Source organism: Ovis aries, chromosome 9, assembly GCF_016772045.2.
Source record: "Ovis aries strain OAR_USU_Benz2616 breed Rambouillet chromosome 9, ARS-UI_Ramb_v3.0, whole genome shotgun sequence".
Lineage (NCBI taxonomy): Eukaryota > Metazoa > Chordata > Mammalia > Artiodactyla > Bovidae > Ovis > Ovis aries.
In genome coordinates this window covers 14,280,763-14,299,402 of record NC_056062.1, presented here as the reverse complement: position 1 = coordinate 14,299,402, position 18,640 = coordinate 14,280,763, and the positions used below count along the sequence as shown (strand labels likewise).

Genomic DNA, 18,640 nt, shown 5'->3' with positions numbered 1-18,640 from the left:
AGAACCTTGCCTGTGGCCTTCGGAGACTGCGCAGAGGACCAGCTAAGCCTCTCCTGGACTCCTGTCCCACCGTGATATAACAAACGGTGGATAGGAAAAGTGCTATAACCTTGACAGAGGAAACCGTGGCACAAGAAAGGAGCCCTGATATAACAAACAGGTATGGTTTTGAGCTGCTAAGCTTGCGATAACCAGAAAACTAACACACCCAGGGTGGTCAGAGGTCAGGGGTCCCCTCTAGGAGGTGAGCTCTCCGCAGGCGGTAAGTGGGAGTGAGCCAAGCCGACAGCTGGGGACAAGTGCTCCAGGCAGAGGGAGTGGTCAATGCGGCTGAACGCGGGCCACAGCCGGCCTGCTGCTTCGGTGGAACTCAAACAGGTGGCGGGGGCGGGGGGCACGAGTGAGGGAGGGGGTGCAGAGGGGAGCGAGGAGGGCTGGGGTGAGTGATGGGGGCAGGAAAGGAAGGGAGGGAGTGCGCAGGTCAGTGGGGCGAGACTGGGTGGGCGGCCGGGGTAAGGGGGGCGTGTGCTGCGACCCGAGTGAGTGGGAGGGGCTCGATCGAGGGCCGAGTCACCCGTGGCGCACCACCGAGAGGCCGGGGCCTCGCCGCCTAGAACGGCGCCGGTAACGCCTGCCTGGGAGCAGGCTCTTCCTGCGGGTACCGAGGGTGGGCGAGGGGGGATCAGCTGAAATAAGCTGAAAACGATTGCGGGGGCGGAGCCCTGCAGGGCGCACCACCGAGAGGCCCGCGACTTCGCTTCCTAGAACGGCGCTGGAAGGGGCGGGGCCAGCGGCGGGCCCTTCCGGCCGGCGCAGAGACGCGGCTGCTGGACTGAGAAGATACCCCGGTGCTCATCGCTGGCAGCTTGGGGTGTGGCTGCCCTTGACGAGGACGCGTCCCTTCCGGTCCAGGGACCCTGCGAGGAGCGCACCCGCCCGGATCTCCATGCGGGAACTCACTGGGTCCCTCTGGCGTCGTGTGGAGCCCCCACCCAGGGCATCGGCCACCGCTCTCTCGGCTCCCTGGTTTCGCAGGGACAAGGGCGAAGTGCGCGAGGACCAGCGCCGTGCGAATCGAGGTGAAGGAGACCTCGGCCCTGCACCCGCGGCTGGCGAGGCTGTCAGGGCCCCTCTTCTCGGCTTCGACACCGCTGCGGGCCCTTTGACAGGCCCAGGACCTATAGACTGCTTGGGTGCCTGTTTGCCCTTGGATCTCAAACCCACTAATAATCCCATCTCTCACTGAGACCCCGGCTTCTGAGGGCGAGTGAGGTTACCAAGGGAGTCCTGCTGCAGCTAGATACCCAAAGTTTCATGTTACAAGCGGCCTGGCCCAGAGAGTGAAGGAGCTACCCTGAAGTGACAGAGCACGTAGCTTTAGCTCAGGGCTGTGGTCTGCTCTGGCACGGTAGATTGCGTTTCCTGCGTGGCTGTAGCAGTTACCAGGCCTACAGATCTGTGAAATGAGAAGACCAAAACAGTGACCTCAGATCGGTTCCACTTCTAACAATTATTTTATTGCTGGGTATGCACAGGGCTTAGAGAAGTGAATATATCCAGTCTCTGCCATTCAGCACCTGCTTGAGTTAGGCAGACATGATGATGATGATGTTTGGGGAGCAGCATTATGTGCAGTCTCCGGCCAAGTACCGAGGGATTCCGGGATGAAAAAGAAGGATCCTTGCCCTCAGCTCATCAGGAGACTGCACATCAGTGACAAGCCACAGGGTCCTTGGAGCCCAGCCAGCAGACGTCAGGCTCAGTGGGTCCAAGGACCACTCCTCTCCATTGAGTGGGTCCGCATAGAGCCAAGATGAGTTTACATCTGCCCTGGAGAGCCGTGGGCTAGAGGGTTGATGGCACTTTGCTGTTGGTCTTGGTTTTCACCTGTTTCCTACTAAAACTAGACCTCAGCTCAAACTGCAGCCTGGCTGACTGGGGCTCTGATCCTCCACCCTAGTTCTACCTGCCTCCCCAGCAGAGATGCCCCCATATTTGTATGCTTCCCTCAGCCTAGATGACCTTCTGCCATCCTCAGTTCTGGCTCCCACCTAATGCTAAGAACAGCCTCCTCCCAGAAGCTACCTCCAAGAGAGCCTTCCGAGAGTAACACTGGCCTGAATCTGAGTCAAGTGTATGTAAATATTTTCATCAAGATGGGAAAACTGTCCAGTCATTTTATGTGTTGCCTCTGTGCATGGGAGAGTGGATGAAGACTTAGTATCCGCTTTGACTTAAAGGAAATGCAAAGGATTTATCCCTCAAAACATACTTCACTTGAAATGTTACCATCTAGAGCACCACATTTTGGGGTGAGACAGCCTGGTAGAATATGGACCTCCTGGGAGATCAGGTGACCGCACAGGCCATGGGAGGTCTCGCAAGGGTGACTCGAGGACTCAGAACAGGATCTGCTTTCTTGGGAAAGTGCTTTCTCCTATCTTGTGAAGATTTCTTTTGCCTGCAGTTAAAGAGCCTGAAGTTTGTCAAGCTTTATCCTAGAAGTCCATTTGTTAGCACTGAGGGAAGAGAGGTTAAGGAAGCTCAGAAATAATACAGAAAAGAAATAGGTGAAGCTTCTTAACCAATGAAACATGAGTCATGCTGGTAATTCTTCTACAGGTACCTGGGCCTGACCTGTCACTGGGACTGACTGATTCCTGTTTGAATTTTGTGGTGATATTAGAATGTTAGGGTTAGGGTTAGGGTTTAGATGGGATTAGGGACAGAGACTGCCAAATCTTTTAGATAATGCACTCAAGAGCCTGGGTTTGGCCCTCAGTGGACAGTCAGCTCCAGTTAAGGCCACAGGAAGAATGAAAGCCTGGTGAGGAAACAGGGCATGAGGTCAGGGAGGCTTCTCTGAGAAGAACCCTCAGAGCAGAGCTCTGAGTGAGTGAGAGGCCAGCACTAGTTCTCAGGACCTGTTTGTGGGCAGTCAGGTGCTGAGGCAAGAAGGGCTGGGAATGTGTGGTGAATCTCAAGGTGCTTGGGAAGGGGCAGGGCAGCAGTGTGAGGGGAACCACGGGGGATTTGACAGGGATGTGACGGAGTTCACTGGCTGCTGGGTGGAGGATGCCACCTAGCAGAGGACTCAGGAGGGCCAGGGTGAGGGTGGGAGCAAGGCTCATCCAGGTGATGGGCAGTTAGAGGAAGCACAAGCTGGAATCAAGATTGCCAGGAGAAATATCAACCTCAGATATGCAGATGACACCACCCTTATGGCAGAAAGTGAAGAGGAATTAAAAAGCCTCTTGATGAAAGTGAAAGAGGAGAGTGAAAAAGTTGGCTTAAAGCTCAACATTCAGAAAACTAAGTTCATGGCATCTGGTCCCATCACTTCATGGCAAATAGATGGGGAAACAGTAGCTGACTTTATTTTGGGGGCTCCAAAATCACTGCAGATGGTAATTGCAGCCATGAAATTAAAAGACGCTTACTCCTTGGAAGGAAAGTTATGACCAACCTAGAGAGCATATTAAAAGCAGAGACATTACTTTGTCAACAAAGGTCCGTCTAGTCAAGACTATGGTTTTTCCAGTGCTCATGTATAGATGTGAGAGTTGGACTATAAAGAACGCTGAGTGCCGAAGAATTGATGCTTTTGAACTGTGGTGTTGGAGAAGACTCTGGAGAGTCCCTTGGACTGCAAGGAGGTCCAACCAGTCCATCCTAAAGGAGATCAGTCCTGGGTGTTCATTGGAAGGACTGAAACTCCAATACTTTGGCCACCTCATGCGAAGAGCTGACTCATTTGAAAAGACCCTGATGCTGGGAAAGATTGAGGGAAGGAGGAGAAAGGGACAACAGAGGATGAGATGGTTGGATGGCATCACCAACTCAATGGACATGGGTTTGGGTAGACTCCGGGAGTTGGTGATGGACAGGGAGGCCTGGTGTGCTGCGGTTCATTGAGCTACAGTCAGACACAACTGAGCGACTGAACTGAACTGATGGGCGATACCTTCTGTCAGGGTCACACGTGGCTCTCATGGCCTGTAGCTCTAGAAGCACATAGTCTGGTCCCAAATGCAAGAAGTGGAGAAGGAGCAAATAAAGGGCAGGGAAACTCCACAATTGGGGGCCACACAGCAGTTATTGGTCCATGGTGCACATGAGGATCCAGGTGTGGAGATGCCGCCCCTGGCAGAGGAATAAGAATTCTTTGGTTAGGGATTTCCCTGGTGGTCCGGTGGCTACAATGCCACCCTCCCAATGCAGGGGGCCCGGGTTCAATCCCTGTTTAGGGAACTAGATCCTGCATGCCACAACTAAGACCTGGCAGAGCCAAAGAAATACATTAAAAAAAAAAAAATTCCTGGTGAGCAACTGAGTAAATGATGACATTTACCCAGATGAGGAAAACTGGGAAGAGTAAGATTGGGGTGGGGGTGTTCTGGGAAATCAGTTCTTTGGTCATGTCCAGCCTGAAACTTATGAGATGTCCGGGTGGCACACACCAGCAAGAAAGGAAGGGGGCCATGTCCGCATGCCTCTGCTGCCCCTTTCCCTGCCCATCTGTCACTCTGTAACTCAGTTCCTCCCAGACATTCACTTAATCTGCTAGTTCGTGGTCTTGTTTCTCTCCAGCCCCAGAAGGGTTGCTGGCGCTATTCTGTTCCAGAACTTCAGTTCAAAGCTTGGAAAAATAAAGTCCTTTCTGAAGAAGTGAATTTACAAGGGAATTTGTAGGCTGGAGGATTTTGCCCTTGGCCATTCTCCTTGATCCTTGCCGGCTTCCAGGGGGCCTTCCTCTACCCTGAAAACAAGGATGAAGAAGCCCACAGGCAAGAAAAATAAGACCCAGACCCCAGAGGCAGAAGTTCACGTGCAGAAGGACACTGCCAAAGAAGAGAAGGCATCTGGGAAAGAACAGCCAAACCCACTTTGGCCCAAAAGCACAGGAAGGAAGCCCGCCTCAGTCCTGAGAATGAGAAGCACATGTTTGAGGCCTTAGATGCTTCGTTTAAAGATGACTTTGAAGGAGTTCCCATGTTCACTCCCTTCCAGAGGAGGAAGCCCTACGAATGCAGAGAATGTGGGCGCATCTTTAAGCAGATCCTGTTCGTCACCAGAGAGTCCACATTGGAGAGAAGCCCTTCCAGTGTGCCCAGAACAGGAAGACATTCAGGCACAGCTCTGACGTGACCAAGCACCAGAGGATTCACCCCAGAGAAAAGCTCTTTAAATGTAGTGAGTGCAGCAAAGCCTTTAACTGCAGTTCCAATCTCCTGAAACCAGAAAACCCACACTGGAGAGAAGCCGTACGGATGTAAGGAGTGTGGAAAGACCTTTGCCTACAGCTCATGTCTCATTTGCCATCGGAAACATCACCCATGGAAGAAGCATTGAGTGTGGGGAAGCCACCCACCAGACTCGGAACTTTGTGCCCACAAGAACATCCTGGCAGGCCTGCCTGGGGGTCCTCTTCCTCTGGAGTCTGAGCAGGCTGGTGGGGTCCTGCCTTCACCAGGAGACCCACCCGAACCAGGTCAGCAAACACCCAAGCCATACAGAGAATCTCCAGGTTGAGACATCATGACAACAAGCATGCAAACTGCTGTCCAGAGGGCAGGTTTGGGACCTGAGCACAGCGCAGCACTTCCCACTGCTGCCTCGCCTGTAGCACCCATGCTGGCCTCAGCCCTCCCACGGCTCCTTTGAAGACTGGTCTGCAGACCCTTTGCCCACTGTGTCCCAAGTCCATCTCCGTGCAGCCTGGCAGGAGGCCTGTGTCCCTGGGCTGGACAGCAGTGCTTCTGCAGTGAGCACTGGGAACCCCACTGTCCCCCCACCTGGGCTGGCTGTGCCGGCAGTGATGTGCTTTGTCCTGTGCCTTCCCTCCTCTGCTGGAGCACCAGTCCTTGAACTTGGCCCCCATCCCCAGGAACTGGATTCCCTGTGTGTCCTCCCAGCTCAACCACCATCCCAGCTGAGCAGCCTGGCTCACCACTCAGGACACTAAATGCTGCCACCATGGGCGCTTCCTGCCCTGGCCATGTCGGCCCCAGGATGTTGATGGTACACAAGACAGAAGGCCAGCTCTCCGTTCAGGTGAGTTCCACTTCTCCAAGCCTGGATCCCAGATTCTGTCCCACGTCCTGCACATCCATGTGCGTGCCTGCCCTTGGCTTCCCTCCAGGAGTGGCCTGGCTGGGCCTCCGCACTCTCCTGGCTGGGGGAGTGGCTTGCCCAAGAATTTCGGCACAGTGTAAGAGGGAGGAGGGACCAGAGGGATGAGGGGGCCTGTCATCCAGGAAGTAATACGGCTTTTTATCAGTAAAACGTTGACACCTACATTTTCAGCTGTTTGGACCCAGAAAACTAATAATGACCCTGGTCTTGGGGCCTGCTCCATCAGAAGACAGGAGAGAATGCTCCCAGTGCAAACATCTCTCCAGGTTAAGACTCTTGTTCTTTCTAAAAGCTACAGCATTACAACAGCTCTACCTGCACCAGGCACCTCCATTCCACAGCTCAGTGGGCCCTCCTCCTGTACCAGCAGCCTGGCCCCAGGTGTGACCAGGCATAACCTGGCACTGTGATCCTGCTCACACAGTCCCAGAACTGGAGATGTGATGAGGCAGAATTGTTCAAACAGGTGCCGGGAGGCTGGCTTAGGGAAAACGCACCTGGGATCCCGGTGGGCAAGATTGCTGTAAAGGATGCTACTGGGACATTTGGCAAACCTTGGGTCTAGACTGTCCACCAGTGGGGGAGGGGGGACATCAACGTCCAAGCTCCCTGGTTTGATGGTCTGCAGCCATCTCAATGTCCTTGTCATGAAAGATGTCCGCTGTGGTCTTCAGGGCCACAGAACAAGGTCACAGTGTCTGCAGTTTGCTCTCAAAAGGTGAGCAAAGAAGCAATAACAACAATACCCAGACACTGAGTGAGTGACAACGCAGGCTGGCAAACCTTCTGTTAAGGGACGGATAATAACTGCTCTTGGCTTTGTAGCCATAAGATCTCCGTCACAACTCAGCTTAGCCATGACAGGCAACAGCAGTCAGAGCACAGAAACAAACAAGCACGGCTCTGTGCCAATAAAGCTTTATTTTACCAAAGCAGGTGGTGGGCCGGATTTGGCTGATTCTAGATGAAAGGATATGTGACATGTTCTGGGGGTGTCTGCATCCGCTTCAGTTTGGTTTGTTTTTTATTTATTATGGTTTATAATATCCCATGATGAGTATATTGTTATATATAAAATATTGTTGTATAACACATATTAATACCATAGATAGAAATACATCACATGTACTGTAGAAAAATTATCACTCTCTGTGTTAGTATGTCTCCCATGTTATTACCAATGGGAAGCATTTTTTGTGGCTACCTAATGATCTGTTAAATAAAAAGCCGACTTAACCATTTCCTAACATGTAGGCTGTTTCTAGTTTAGGTCACTATAAACAATGTGGTACATATCTTTTCCACATTTAGGGCCAACGATGGGTTGCCAGAAATGGACTGATGGATGGAGATCATGCTGGCAAATACCTTCCTCCGAGTTGTGCCCCAGAAGTGCTCCAGCAGCTCACAGACAGCAGGTGAGTTTTAATCTCGCCAGTTTGTTAGAAGAGAAGAAACACTCTAATCTAATGTCTTTGATTTCCAGAGAAGAGGCGGATACAAAGAGCATGGTCTCTCAGGCCAGGGTTGCCAACGCACCCTCGTGCCTTGGAGATGTGGGGCCTTGGCTGGTCCTCACCTCCTTGTGCCTCCAGTCCCCAGAGGTGACATTGGGGCACTGACAGTGCTCAGCCTGGTCACTGCCTGTGTGTGACCTCAGTGCCACGCTGACCCCCAGTTTAGCCACTGTCAGCTCTGGTCACGTGTTAGTGTCCTTAGTGGGGGGACATTGGCCCACAGGCATGAGAGGTAGCCGTGCAAGCAGACAGCATTCAGTGCCTCTCCCAGGAAAACAAGAGAGCCACAAGAAAACAGTCACGCAGCCCGTCTACAATCAGCCACCGGCTCTTCTGCCGCCCAGTGTTTGGTGCAAACTGATGGTCTCATTTCTCATTTCTTCTGAGTTAACTATTATGACACCACATCGCCTCCAAGCACTGAACCCCACACCCTTCAGATAGCAATCTGTTTTGATGGTTTTATTGGCTATTGCTCTTCAAATGAAACTCAAATTCCAGAAAAAGAAAACCTGCTAAGTAACCTGAGTCCAAGAAAAAACCATAATGAAAGTTATTTGATGAAAATACCGCTTGCCGGAACCCATGCATCTGTGGTCAGTAAATCTACGACAAAGGAGGAAGACTGTACAATGAAGGAAAGACAGTCTCTTCAGTAAGCAGTGCTGGGAAAACTGGACTGCCACATGGAAATCAGTGAAATTAGAACATTCTCTAACACCGTACACAAAAATAAACTCAAAGTGGATAAAACACTTAAATGTAAGACCAGATAGTATAAACTCCATAGAGGAAAACAGGCAGAACACTTTTTGACATAAACTTGCAACAATATCTTTTTGGATCCACCTCCTAGAGTAATAAAAATAAAAACAAAAATAAACAAATGGGACCTAATCAAACAAAAGTTCTTGCACAAGGAAAGGAAACCATGAAACAAAAAGACAAGCTACAGAATAGGAGAAAGTATTTGCAAATGATTCAATTGACAAGGAATCAATGTCCAAAATATACCGACAGCTCATGTAGCTCAGTATCAAAAAAACAACCCAATCAAAAAATGGCAGATCTAAATAGACATTTCTCCAAAGAAGACATACAGATGGCCCACAAATATATGAAAAGATGCTCAACATCACTAATTATTAGGGAAATGCAAATTAAAACTACAGTGAGGTATCACCTCACACTGGGTCAGAATGGCCATCATCAGAAAGTGCAAATAATAAATGCTGGAGAGGATGTGAAGAAAAGAGAATCCGCCTACATTGTTGGTGGGAATGGAAACTGGTGCAGCCACTGTGGAGGACAGTATGGAGGTTCCTTAAAAAATTAAAATTAGAGATACCATATGATCCAGCAATCCCACTCCTGGGCATATATCCGGAGGAAACCATAATTCACTGAGCAGAGGAGTGGATAAGAAGCTGTGGCCCATTCACACAACAAAATACTATCCATCCATGGAAAGAGCTGAGCACCACCACCCACTACGACGTGGGTGAGATCCAGAAGCATTATGCTTAGTGTAGGAGCCAGGCACAGAGGACAAACACTGTATGATTCCACTTATGAGTTCCATTTCACTTTGTGTATTCATATAAATGAACTGCCCTGGAACGGGCTAATGCATAGGAAATGGAGTAGCAGTTGCCAGGTTGGAGGAGGACATTGAGGGTTTGACAGGTACAGTTTCTGTTAGGTAGTGGTGACACATACCCAGCACTGGGAATATTTAATGCCACTGAATTATTTACAGTTGGTTAAAATAATAAACACTATATACTTTTTTACCACAACAAAAAAAGTCTGTTGAATTTGATATGCCAATAACAAAATGCAACTTTCTAAAGCTGTCATCCATTTTAACAACAAAAATGGCATTTTCTGGCAAGTTGAAGATGTGCTCACCTGCTGACCCAGAAACATCACTTGCTGACACGTCATAGAGGAACTCTGGAACATGGGCTAAAGAGACACCTACGGCAGTATTTCCACGGAAGCGGGTAAACGTGCATCAGCGTCTGCGGGTCTCAGACACAGCACTGTGCAAAGACAGGAGAACACGCAGTATGATTTCAGTCATTAGCTTGTGCAAAGCCAAGAAAACAGCATGTCATCTGGACATGCACATGGGGAGAAACAAGAGTCGATCCCCAGCCGGCAGGGCTTGGCATTTGGTGGCCTCTGCTTCCTGAAGTGGGTGGAAGCCGGGCAGGGTGTGGTCCAGCCCCGTAATTTCATCATAGCACACACACCCTAAAAAACAGTCATTTGTTTCCTCGCAATCCTGTTGCCAACCAGGGTGGGGTACCCCGCGCTCCAGAGCAGCATGGTCCTGTGACACCTTCCAAAGCTGAAACAGCGGAAAGCAAAGAGGCAGTTACCTCGTTAGAACACATCTCATTCAGGGTGCACAAGACAAATTAAGATGATGCCCCCAGACACGGTTAGCAGCCCTGGCACCTTACTGTCGAGCCTGGATCCAAAGGAAGGAGCTTGGGGCACCCACTCTTAGCTGCCTTGGGAGCAGCTGCTGTAGAACAAAGGCTGAGCAAGCTTTTTTTTTTTTCAATTTTTGCCTTTATTTTATCAAAGCTAAAATCCTCTTTGGATTTGTAGCAAACCAGGTACTAAAAAGCCTCACTCCAGCCAGAACCCCAAGGTGTCCTCACACCCACACCCCAACCAGCAGCAGGTTTGGTCAGTTCGGTCCCCCACACGCCCTCCCCCAGCCTCCTCTGCACCTTGCCCATCTCTCCCTTCTCTCCTGCCTCCCCACTGCCCTGAACCGATCTTAAATGCACTCTTCACTCCCTGCTCACGACAGTTTGCTGGCTCCTGGTACAAGAAGAATGAAATCCAGGCTCCAAATTGACTTTAAGACCACTGTCCAGCTTGTTTTGGAGGCAGGGACCTGTCCTGTTCCACACTGTACCCCAGCTTGTGACTCAGGACCTGGTACCAGGTCAGGCAGAGGAAGGCAGGGGATAACCTTCCAGAACCTACAGGGCTGGGACTCACCTCAAGTCTGGGGCAGGAATCAGCTGCTCAGGCACCTTTTCTCCAGCTCCAAGTGTGCTTCAGCCTCTTTCTCAATTCTCATCCTGGTCTCACCACCCAACAAGGAAGGCCCCTCCCCACACACTTGGTCCTTCACATGTCCCTGGTTATCCGGTTTCTCTGCTGCTGTGGCAGCCACCTGGGACCAGATGTCTCCTCCTCCCTGATGAGATCCTCAGGCCTGGGGCTGTGGCTCCTCTCTTGCTGTCTTCTGTTCTCTACCTGCCCAGACTCAGAGGTAGCCATGGGGAAGTAATTCTGCTGGACGTCCATCCCTGGTGGATAGGTTCATGGAATCCTCCTCCAGCTGTTGCTTTTCCCAACAAGAGAGAGTGAGTCCACTTCTCTTTCTGGTTGTAAGATCTGGGCTGAGAAAGAGATTTCGTGAACATCAGGAAATTCAGGAAGAATTCCATGAAAAGGTTGTGGGGAAATCTGTAACACTTCTTAGGACCTAAAGTTTGGGAACACACTTCAATGGCAGGGTAGTTTAGGGGGCATTTGAGACAGCCCAAAAAGAGAGGAGGACTGACTTCAGCAAGTTCCCTAGCAAATGATGGCCGTCCATGCTATGGAAAGAGATTCCCCCGAGGATGCTTTGGGTGGAACTTTTCTTCTTGCGGACGGGAGCACTCCAGTGGCTATAAGAAATGTGCTTGTAGAATATGTGTGAGCTATCCCTGCCAGGCGCGCGCTGCTCTGGACGCATGTGCAACCGGGGACCGAGAGCTCAGCAGACGAACCTGGGGCGACTGACCTCGACAGGCTGCGGGCTCCTGTGATCAAAGGCCACAGATCCTTGTGGGGCAGGTCCACTGGCCTCCAGCCGGCGCCGCACGGGTTAAGGAACTCCCCGCCCCGCGCGGCGCCCCGCCCACCGCCCCGCGAGGTCACCGAGGCAGTGGTCCTCCCAGCACCCAGAACGTCCCGGAAGTGCGCGCGGCCGGGCGGGGCGGAACGCGGGTGCACTTCCGGCCGGCGCCCGGGCGGCTACCTCCCGCTCGGAAGGTGAGTGGGTACCGGGCAGTGGTGATGGAGGCTGCCGGGGCGCCCAGCCCCGCTCGCGCGTCGTCCCCGCGGGCCGAGCCCGGCCCCTGCAGCCGCCGCCGCCTTGGCCTCGACCGGGGCTGGGGGCGCGGGTGGGGGCTGCAGCGGGCACACTGTCCCCGAACAGTCGCGGGTGCCCGTTTACGGGGCGCCTTCGCACGCTCCCGGAACCCCAGGGACGGGAGCTGTGGCGACCCCACTCTGCAGACTGGAAAGAGGCTCAGAGCTGCCTCTGGCCCGAGGTCGGTGGCTGAACGCAGCCCGGGCTGCCTGCTCTCTGCTGCCAGGCCCCCGGAGTTCGGGCCCTTTCCCGCGGGGCACAGGCTCCAAGCTGGGGAAGAGGGAGTAGACAGGGTTCGCGCCCGGGCCAGTGCCCTTTGTGTCCCCTCCGCCTTCAGCCTGTCACAGCAGCGTGGAGGTGGAGGGTTTGCGTCCATGTGTGACTGCCACCTCCCCTCAGACAGCCAGGGTAGAGGTGGCGGTGCGTTTGCCCCCCGGATATTAACTAAGTGATTTAAGATGGGTCTTAGCGGGAGTGAGAACCTGCACCCAGGTTCAGGACTGCAGCCCCACCCTGTGGCAGTTTACCTAGCTGCCGGTGACCCTTGCCATCATTAGGGGCTGAGGTCTGGTGGGGGCTGACCCCGAGGACCCCTGTGGCGGCTGCCTCCCTGCTTCCTTGAAGCAGGTACTGTCTGCACCATTGCCGGATGTACGTTAACTTTGGACTTTGTCCTGCCCCTTTTTCACCCCCAAATAAGACCTACTTCATTAAAGTGTGAAAGAAAAGCTCTCCCCTTGGTCGAAGCTGTTGTTGCAAACCAGATTAAAGGAGGGTGTTTTTGACCCAGAGGAGACTGAGAGCACCGGAGTGTGCTGGGGCCAGGTCTGCAGCCTCTGAGGGCTCTGTGGAGGGTTTTCCTCTCTGGAAGAGTTTCCTTGAGAGTTAACCTGGAATGTTCATGCTCCAGCAGGCAGGGTTCAGTTTTTGTCTTCCCCAGAGCCAGGGGCCCCTAGCTGTGACAGGAGGTTTTTCTGGAAGAACAGCCTGCTTCTCCCGGTGGGCAAGGCCTTGGGTTGGGAGAACATTCTGTTCTTGTAGGTGTGCTGGTGCTGTGCGCCTGGTGGAACGAACAGTTCCAACACTCTGGGCCCCACAGGTTGCCTCTTGGAATTCCTTACCCAGGGAGGGAGGCTCCGCCTGTGGCTGATTGCCACCCCCACCCCCAGCACACCCCTCTGACCCCCTCATCCTGCCATGGTTTTCATTTTCCCAGGTCCCCAGTGTGCACTCCTTCAGCGGGCCTTGGGGGAAGATGGCGGCCCTGGGGGACGGTCAGGAGCCCCCTCATGTCCTGTCCCTGGTCAGTTTCGAGTCACCCGGGACACCTGGAGCCCATCACCATGAAGCCCAACTTCACCTCCACCTCCACGGTCATCAACATGGTACTTGCCTCCCTGCACTATCACTGTGGGCAGGCAGCTTGCTGGGCACTGGGGCTCCTTCACCCTGGTACCTGAGTTGGGACTCGGGCAGTGGTGGCTGAGCTTTGGGCTGAGCTGTGTGAGCAGTAGCTCCCTAGGGGACAGGCCCCCGGACTGTGTTTCTTTAGGGAATCGGGGCTGCAAAAAAAGCAGCCCTGATGGCCAGGCCTGTGTGACAGAAGCAAGTCACCTTGTCTCTCTCCCAGCCTTTGCTCCCATGCCAGGAAAATAGTGTCTGGAGATCTGGGCAAGCTGGTTTGGGTGGGGAACCCTGTGCGGATGGAGCCACCAACCTTGCTGCAGGCCCCAGCAGGATCTGGGGGTGTCCAGGTGTGGAAATAGCCAACAGCTGTTTGGGGAGGACGTCGCAGCCCTGTGGCGTGTGGTGCCCCTGGGCCCTGCTCACACTCAGTTATCAGAGTCCGGGGCTTCCTTCCATGCCCCACGTTCCACAGGAGGCTTGGCCTCACTCCTCTCACAGTGGGGGACACAGATGCTGGTGACAGCTGGATGGGAGCCCAGATGTGTCCCATTGCTCTCAGGGCAGGTGTAAGCCTGTGCCGCTGCCTGAAGAGCTGGCACTGTGCCCAGGGCCCACTCTGGGCCCAGGGTTCTCACTCTTGGCAGGTCCTGGCGTTATAGCAAGTGATGTTATGGCAGCTGAGATGGGCTGAGCAGCAGCTATGCTGGGTGCCAGCTGTGTGCTGAGGGCTCTGTGTGGGGACAGAGGAAGCCGGGGATGGGTACCAAACACACGAGGACAGTGAGGCCCACAGAGGTCACAGGGGCGGCCTGAGCTCACACACAGCCAGAGATAACGGGTCAGTTGAGGACGAGTAGGAGCTCCTAGCGTGCCCTGTGACAGGCCAGGCTGGGGCATGTGCGGTGGGTATGGAGCTGGGCGCTGCCCTCAAGGAGCCCAGACCCGCCCCCCTGGGCACACAGCAGTTTCAGGGCCCCCACGCTGCCCCTGGGGGCCTGCACTTCACCTCCAGCTCCTCATGTCACCCTCACACCAGCCTGGCGAGTAGGACCTCCTGTCGCCACATCTGTGATGGGGACCTGGAAGCCCAGACCTGAGCCAGTGGAGACCAGCAGAATCCAGACCCCACAGCCTGACTGAAGCGCTTGCCCTCAACGCCCCTGCGGGCCCAGTACGCCACAGCTCCTCCCCAGGGAGGCAGACCAGCAGGACACAGGACTCGGGAGGGGCTGTCCTGAGGATAAGAAGGCTGGTCCCCAAGCCCCTGCAGAGCAGGGCTGCCCCTGACCTGATCTCACCCAGCCACGGACAGCACAGGCCCAGAGGCTGGTCTTGGGTGCTCTGAGCCATGTCCAGGTGCACTGAGATGCCTGAGGGTTGCCCGATTGGAAGGAGTGGGGCTTCACCCCTCCCCACTGTGTCCAGGCTGTTTTCCAGGGCAGAGAGAACCTCTCAGACTCTCGAGCCTTTCCTCTGCTGCTGAGGCTTTGCTCTTCAGGGGTCCACAGGGGCCTCTGCAGGAAAGACCCCAGCATCTCAGGAACCTGCCCAGGGTCCTCCAGCCAGTGAGGCCAGGACTTCTGGAGCCCCAGCCTCCCGACTCCTGTGTCCAAGTCGGTGAGATGGGCCAGAAAGAGCATTCGGGAGATCCACCCTGGCAGGCCTGGGGTCCCTCAGACACAGCCAGGCCTGAGCCCAGCGACTCCACCCACCTCAAGGACCATTTCTGAACCTGCGGCTGAGCAGAGTGCTGGACGCCAGGCAGGGCCAGAGGGTGTCCTTAGAAGGGGAGCCCTGATCAGCTCGAGCAGGGCAGGGAGCAGCATGGGCCGAGGGGACGGGGCCTGGTCCCTGGCAGGGGTGCTGGGTTGGGGGGTGCAGGTGCGGTGCAGGGCTCAGCCCCTCTTCGCTCACAGCTCCCAGAGACTAAAGTGGAGCCGCACTGCACTGGGCTGGGTGGCGGGCCTGGCGTAGCCCCTCAGGGACTAGTGCACTGCAGATGGAGGGCTGGACCCCTGGGGCTTGCAGGCTGGAGGAGGGAGGGGCCCCCAGCCAGGAGGCAGTCTTCCCAGAGGTACCCCTGGCCTGGCGCCTGAAACTGAATTCCAGGTACCGGTGGCCAACCCCACCCCCCTGCTCCTCTCCTGCAAGTGTGTCCAGGCCTAACAACACACTTTCTGGGCTGTTCTGCGTGGAAAACTTTGAACCAGAAAACCACCCACTGCCTTCCCTCTGGAGCACCGGCCACAGCAGCACGCTGTCCACTTGCGCCTCAGGCCTGGGGCCTGCAGCCAGGGTCAAGCAGGCCTGTCCCTGTTGCTAGTTGAGGGTGGCCTGCCTTCAGGCCAAGCTGTAAGCCTTCCGTCACAGCTACCCTGGAGGTGCCCAGCGTAGGGGGACACAGCGCTGAGCTCTGTGAGAGGCCATGTCAGGATGCGGCCGTATGAGCAGGCTGTCCACCTAGCAGGCCGCACCTGGCCAGCCCCAGACTTCGGGTGGTTGAGTGACAGGGTGAGGGCAGCAACCCAGAGCAGCCGTCGCTCCGCCTTCCCCACTGCAGGGCAGCCACGTGGTGTCTCGGGGCCCCTCACACACCTGTCTCCTGAACACTCACTCCAACCCTTTGTGGCTCTCAGGAGCCTCCAGAGGAGGGGGAAATGAGCCCCAGCCCCCTGTGACCCCCAGGCTTCCCCAGCAGCAGCCCTGAGGTGCCCTCCCAGCCCACACAGGAGCAGGAGCCGTCAGACCTGGACTTCCAGGAGGTGGCAGAGGTCCAGATCTGCAGAGACACCTGCTGGTCAGGTGAGTGAGCAGGCTGCACCAGGGCCCTGCCCGCATCACAGTTACCTGCGGCTGCTACCCACCAGGCTCCGGGCTATGCCCACCACAAAGCCAGGCCCCCAGGCCCTTCTTGTCCCTGGCTCAGAGCGCGCTTCCATCCCCCACAGCCCGTCCCCACTGATGCCCATCCTGTTGCCTCCACTGTCACGGCTGTGAGTGCTGCCCAGGCCCCCATAGCCCCGGCCTGTCCAGCTAGTGTCTGCCCCAGCACCACTGGCGCCCAAGGCCGGCACTTTGGGAGTCATCCTGGCCCCCCTTACCCCAGCATACTTCCCCCCGCCTCCTCTAGCCCCCTGAATCAAGTTCTGGCCCCATCCCCTTCTCTCCAAGGCCTGGAACTGGATTCACCTGTCCAGGCACTTGGCCCCTCATTTCTCTGCTGCCCCACCTTACCCCGCCTCTCCCCCAGAGAAGCCCTTGTGGTGTCCCCCGGGGCTCCCTGAAGCAGCTCAGGGGCCACAGGGGCCTGGAGAGGCGCCTCCTTGGAGAGGACGCGGCAGGCGCTGGCGTCCCAGGCCAGCATGTGGGCTTTTTTGTTTGGCTCTGAGTCTGAACCTCCTGTCCGCCCCACCCTCCAGCAACCCACGCATGACCATCCGCTCCCACCCTGGCGCAGGCACCTGGGGTGGGACAGGGTCCTGTGAGGGGTGGCCTCTGAGAGCCCTCCACCTCTCCCGCTTCTCATTTCAGGGTCGGAGTCGGAGTCGGAGCAGGCCCCGTCGTCTCCCCGCCAGCACGATCCTGAAGACGAGGTGCACCAGGCCGAGGGCGTGCTAAGGACCCTGCTGAGGAGCCTTCCCCGCAGACCCAGTGGTGGGGACCGCTTTGGGCAGGAGCCCAGCCTGGAGCAGCCAGCAGGCCAGCCACCGAGGGCCGGGCCCCGTTCCCAGAAGAGAGGCACCTGGATCGGGTCGCAGGGGGCCTCCGAGACGGAGAGTAGCCCGGGGCGCACGGCCGAGCTGGCGGGCGGCTTGAGCCGGGGCTCTGGCCTCGGGACCCAGCAGGGTGGCCCGCGGGGCGGGAAGCCGCACAGGTGCGAGGCCTGCGGCAAGAGCTTCAAGTACAACTCGCTCCTGATGAAGCACCAGCGCATCCACACGGGCGAGAAGCCCTACGCCTGCCACGAGTGCGGCAAGCGCTTCCGCGGCTGGTCGGGCTTCATCCAACACCACCGCATCCACACGGGCGAAAAGCCCTACGAGTGCGGCCAGTGTGGCCGCGCCTTCAGCCACAGCTCGCACTTCACGCAGCACCTGCGCATCCACAATGGGGAGAAGCCATACGAGTGCGGCGAATGCGGCCAGGCCTTCAGCCAGAGCTCCAACCTGGTGCGGCACCAGCGGCTGCACACGGGCGAGAAGCCGTACGCCTGCAGCCAGTGCGGCAAGGCCTTCATCTGGAGCTCGGTGCTCATCGAGCACCAGCGCATCCACACGGGTGAGAAGCCCTACGAGTGCCCCAACTGTGGCAAGGCCTTCCGCGGCCGTTCGCACTTCTTCCGGCACCTGCGGACCCACACCGGTGAGAAGCCCTTCGCCTGTGGCACCTGCGGCAAGGCCTTTGGCCAGAGTTCCCAGCTCATCCAGCACCAGAGGGTCCACTACCGGGAGTAGCGAGCGCTGGGAACACGCAGCAGCAGCCTGGGGTCGAGGCAGCACTCCTGCGAACGGCTCCTGCCGGCGCACCCTCCTGGTTGGCACAGCTGGCATCACATGCCCTGTCCCGAATAAATTCTTTGTACTTGATGGAAAGGAGAGGAGGCCCAGGAGCTGACTTCATCACCTTCTTGGGCTCTGTGCAGGGCGTGGTGCAGATTGCATGTGTATGTGGGTCGGTAAATAACAACAATGGACCTAAACCTGGAGACTTCAGTTGGATACCGGGGTTTTTATTTTTACACGAATAGAAGCAGTGTACCATGATGGCTAGGAAAATCAACTGGAATTTAAAGCCCAACTCTACACTTAATTGTAAGGTTAGACAAGTTAATATCTCCAAATTTGTTTTCTAATTAGGAAAAAAAGATATATTAGTCAGGGCTCTCCAGAGAAGCAGAGGCAATTGGAGAGACAGGTAGGTTAGGAATCCGCTCGTGAGGTTACGGAGGCTGAGATGCCCCAAGACCTGCAGGGGGCTGCTGGAGACCCAGGAGTATCAATGGTGTAGCTCCAGTCTGCAAGCCAGCAGGCCCGGGACCCAGGAAAATGCAGTGTTTCAGTCCAAAGGCAGAATGAGACTGACACCCCAGGTCAACAGTCAGGCAGGCGAAATTCACTGTTACTTGGCCTTTTTGTCCTATTCAGTCTCAGCTGATCGGCTGCGACCCACGCACATGAGGGTGAGGAGCCCAAGCACTTTACTCAGTCTGCTGACTCAGATGACCATCTCGCCCAGAATAATGTTTGACTATATATCTGGACACCCTGTGGCTCAGTCCAGTTGACACATAAAATTAACCATCATTAGCAAGGATAAGATCATACTTGACACTGTAGGGTTGGCCTCATTCCTCCTCCTATAGGTGTTCTCTCTCTGGGATGCAGAACAGAGCTCAAAGGAGCCCCAGACC

At 55.4% G+C, this 18,640-nt stretch overlaps 1 protein-coding gene across 5 annotated transcripts; it reads left to right on the top strand.

Moving 5' to 3' along the window:
• Positions 1-812: 812 nt before the first annotated feature.
• On the top strand, positions 813-17,942 carry GLI4 (GLI family zinc finger 4). Of its 5 annotated transcripts, none has more exons than XM_060393654.1 (5): positions 813-6,054; positions 7,447-11,723; positions 13,040-13,208; positions 15,916-16,032; positions 16,762-17,942. In XM_060393654.1, exons 3-5 carry the CDS (start codon positions 13,079-13,081, stop codon positions 17,682-17,684), a joined length of 1,170 nt encoding a protein of 389 aa, XP_060249637.1. In that variant the 5' UTR covers positions 813-6,054; positions 7,447-11,723; positions 13,040-13,078; the 3' UTR covers positions 17,685-17,942. The 5 variants fall into 5 exon arrangements, with proteins under 5 accessions (XP_060249637.1, XP_060249638.1, XP_027829226.2 ...); XM_027973425.3 differs by having other exon boundaries at positions 5,354-6,054; positions 7,447-7,553; XM_060393655.1 differs by having other exon boundaries at positions 813-11,723.
• Positions 17,943-18,640: the final 698 nt, after the last annotated feature.

Bases quoted from the DNA above. Each gene is read 5' to 3' on its own strand.
- GLI4 (XM_027973425.3), top strand. From the start codon at position 7,455: ATGGGTTGCCAGAAATGGACTGATGGATGGAGATCATGCTGGCAAATA. The intron at 7,554-13,039 runs GTGAGTTTTAAT...TCATTTTCCCAG, and splicing joins CAGCAGCTCACAGACAGCAG to GTCCCCAGTGTGCACTCCTT. The intron at 13,209-15,915 runs GTACTTGCCTCC...TGTGACCCCCAG, and splicing joins CCTCCACGGTCATCAACATG to GCTTCCCCAGCAGCAGCCCT.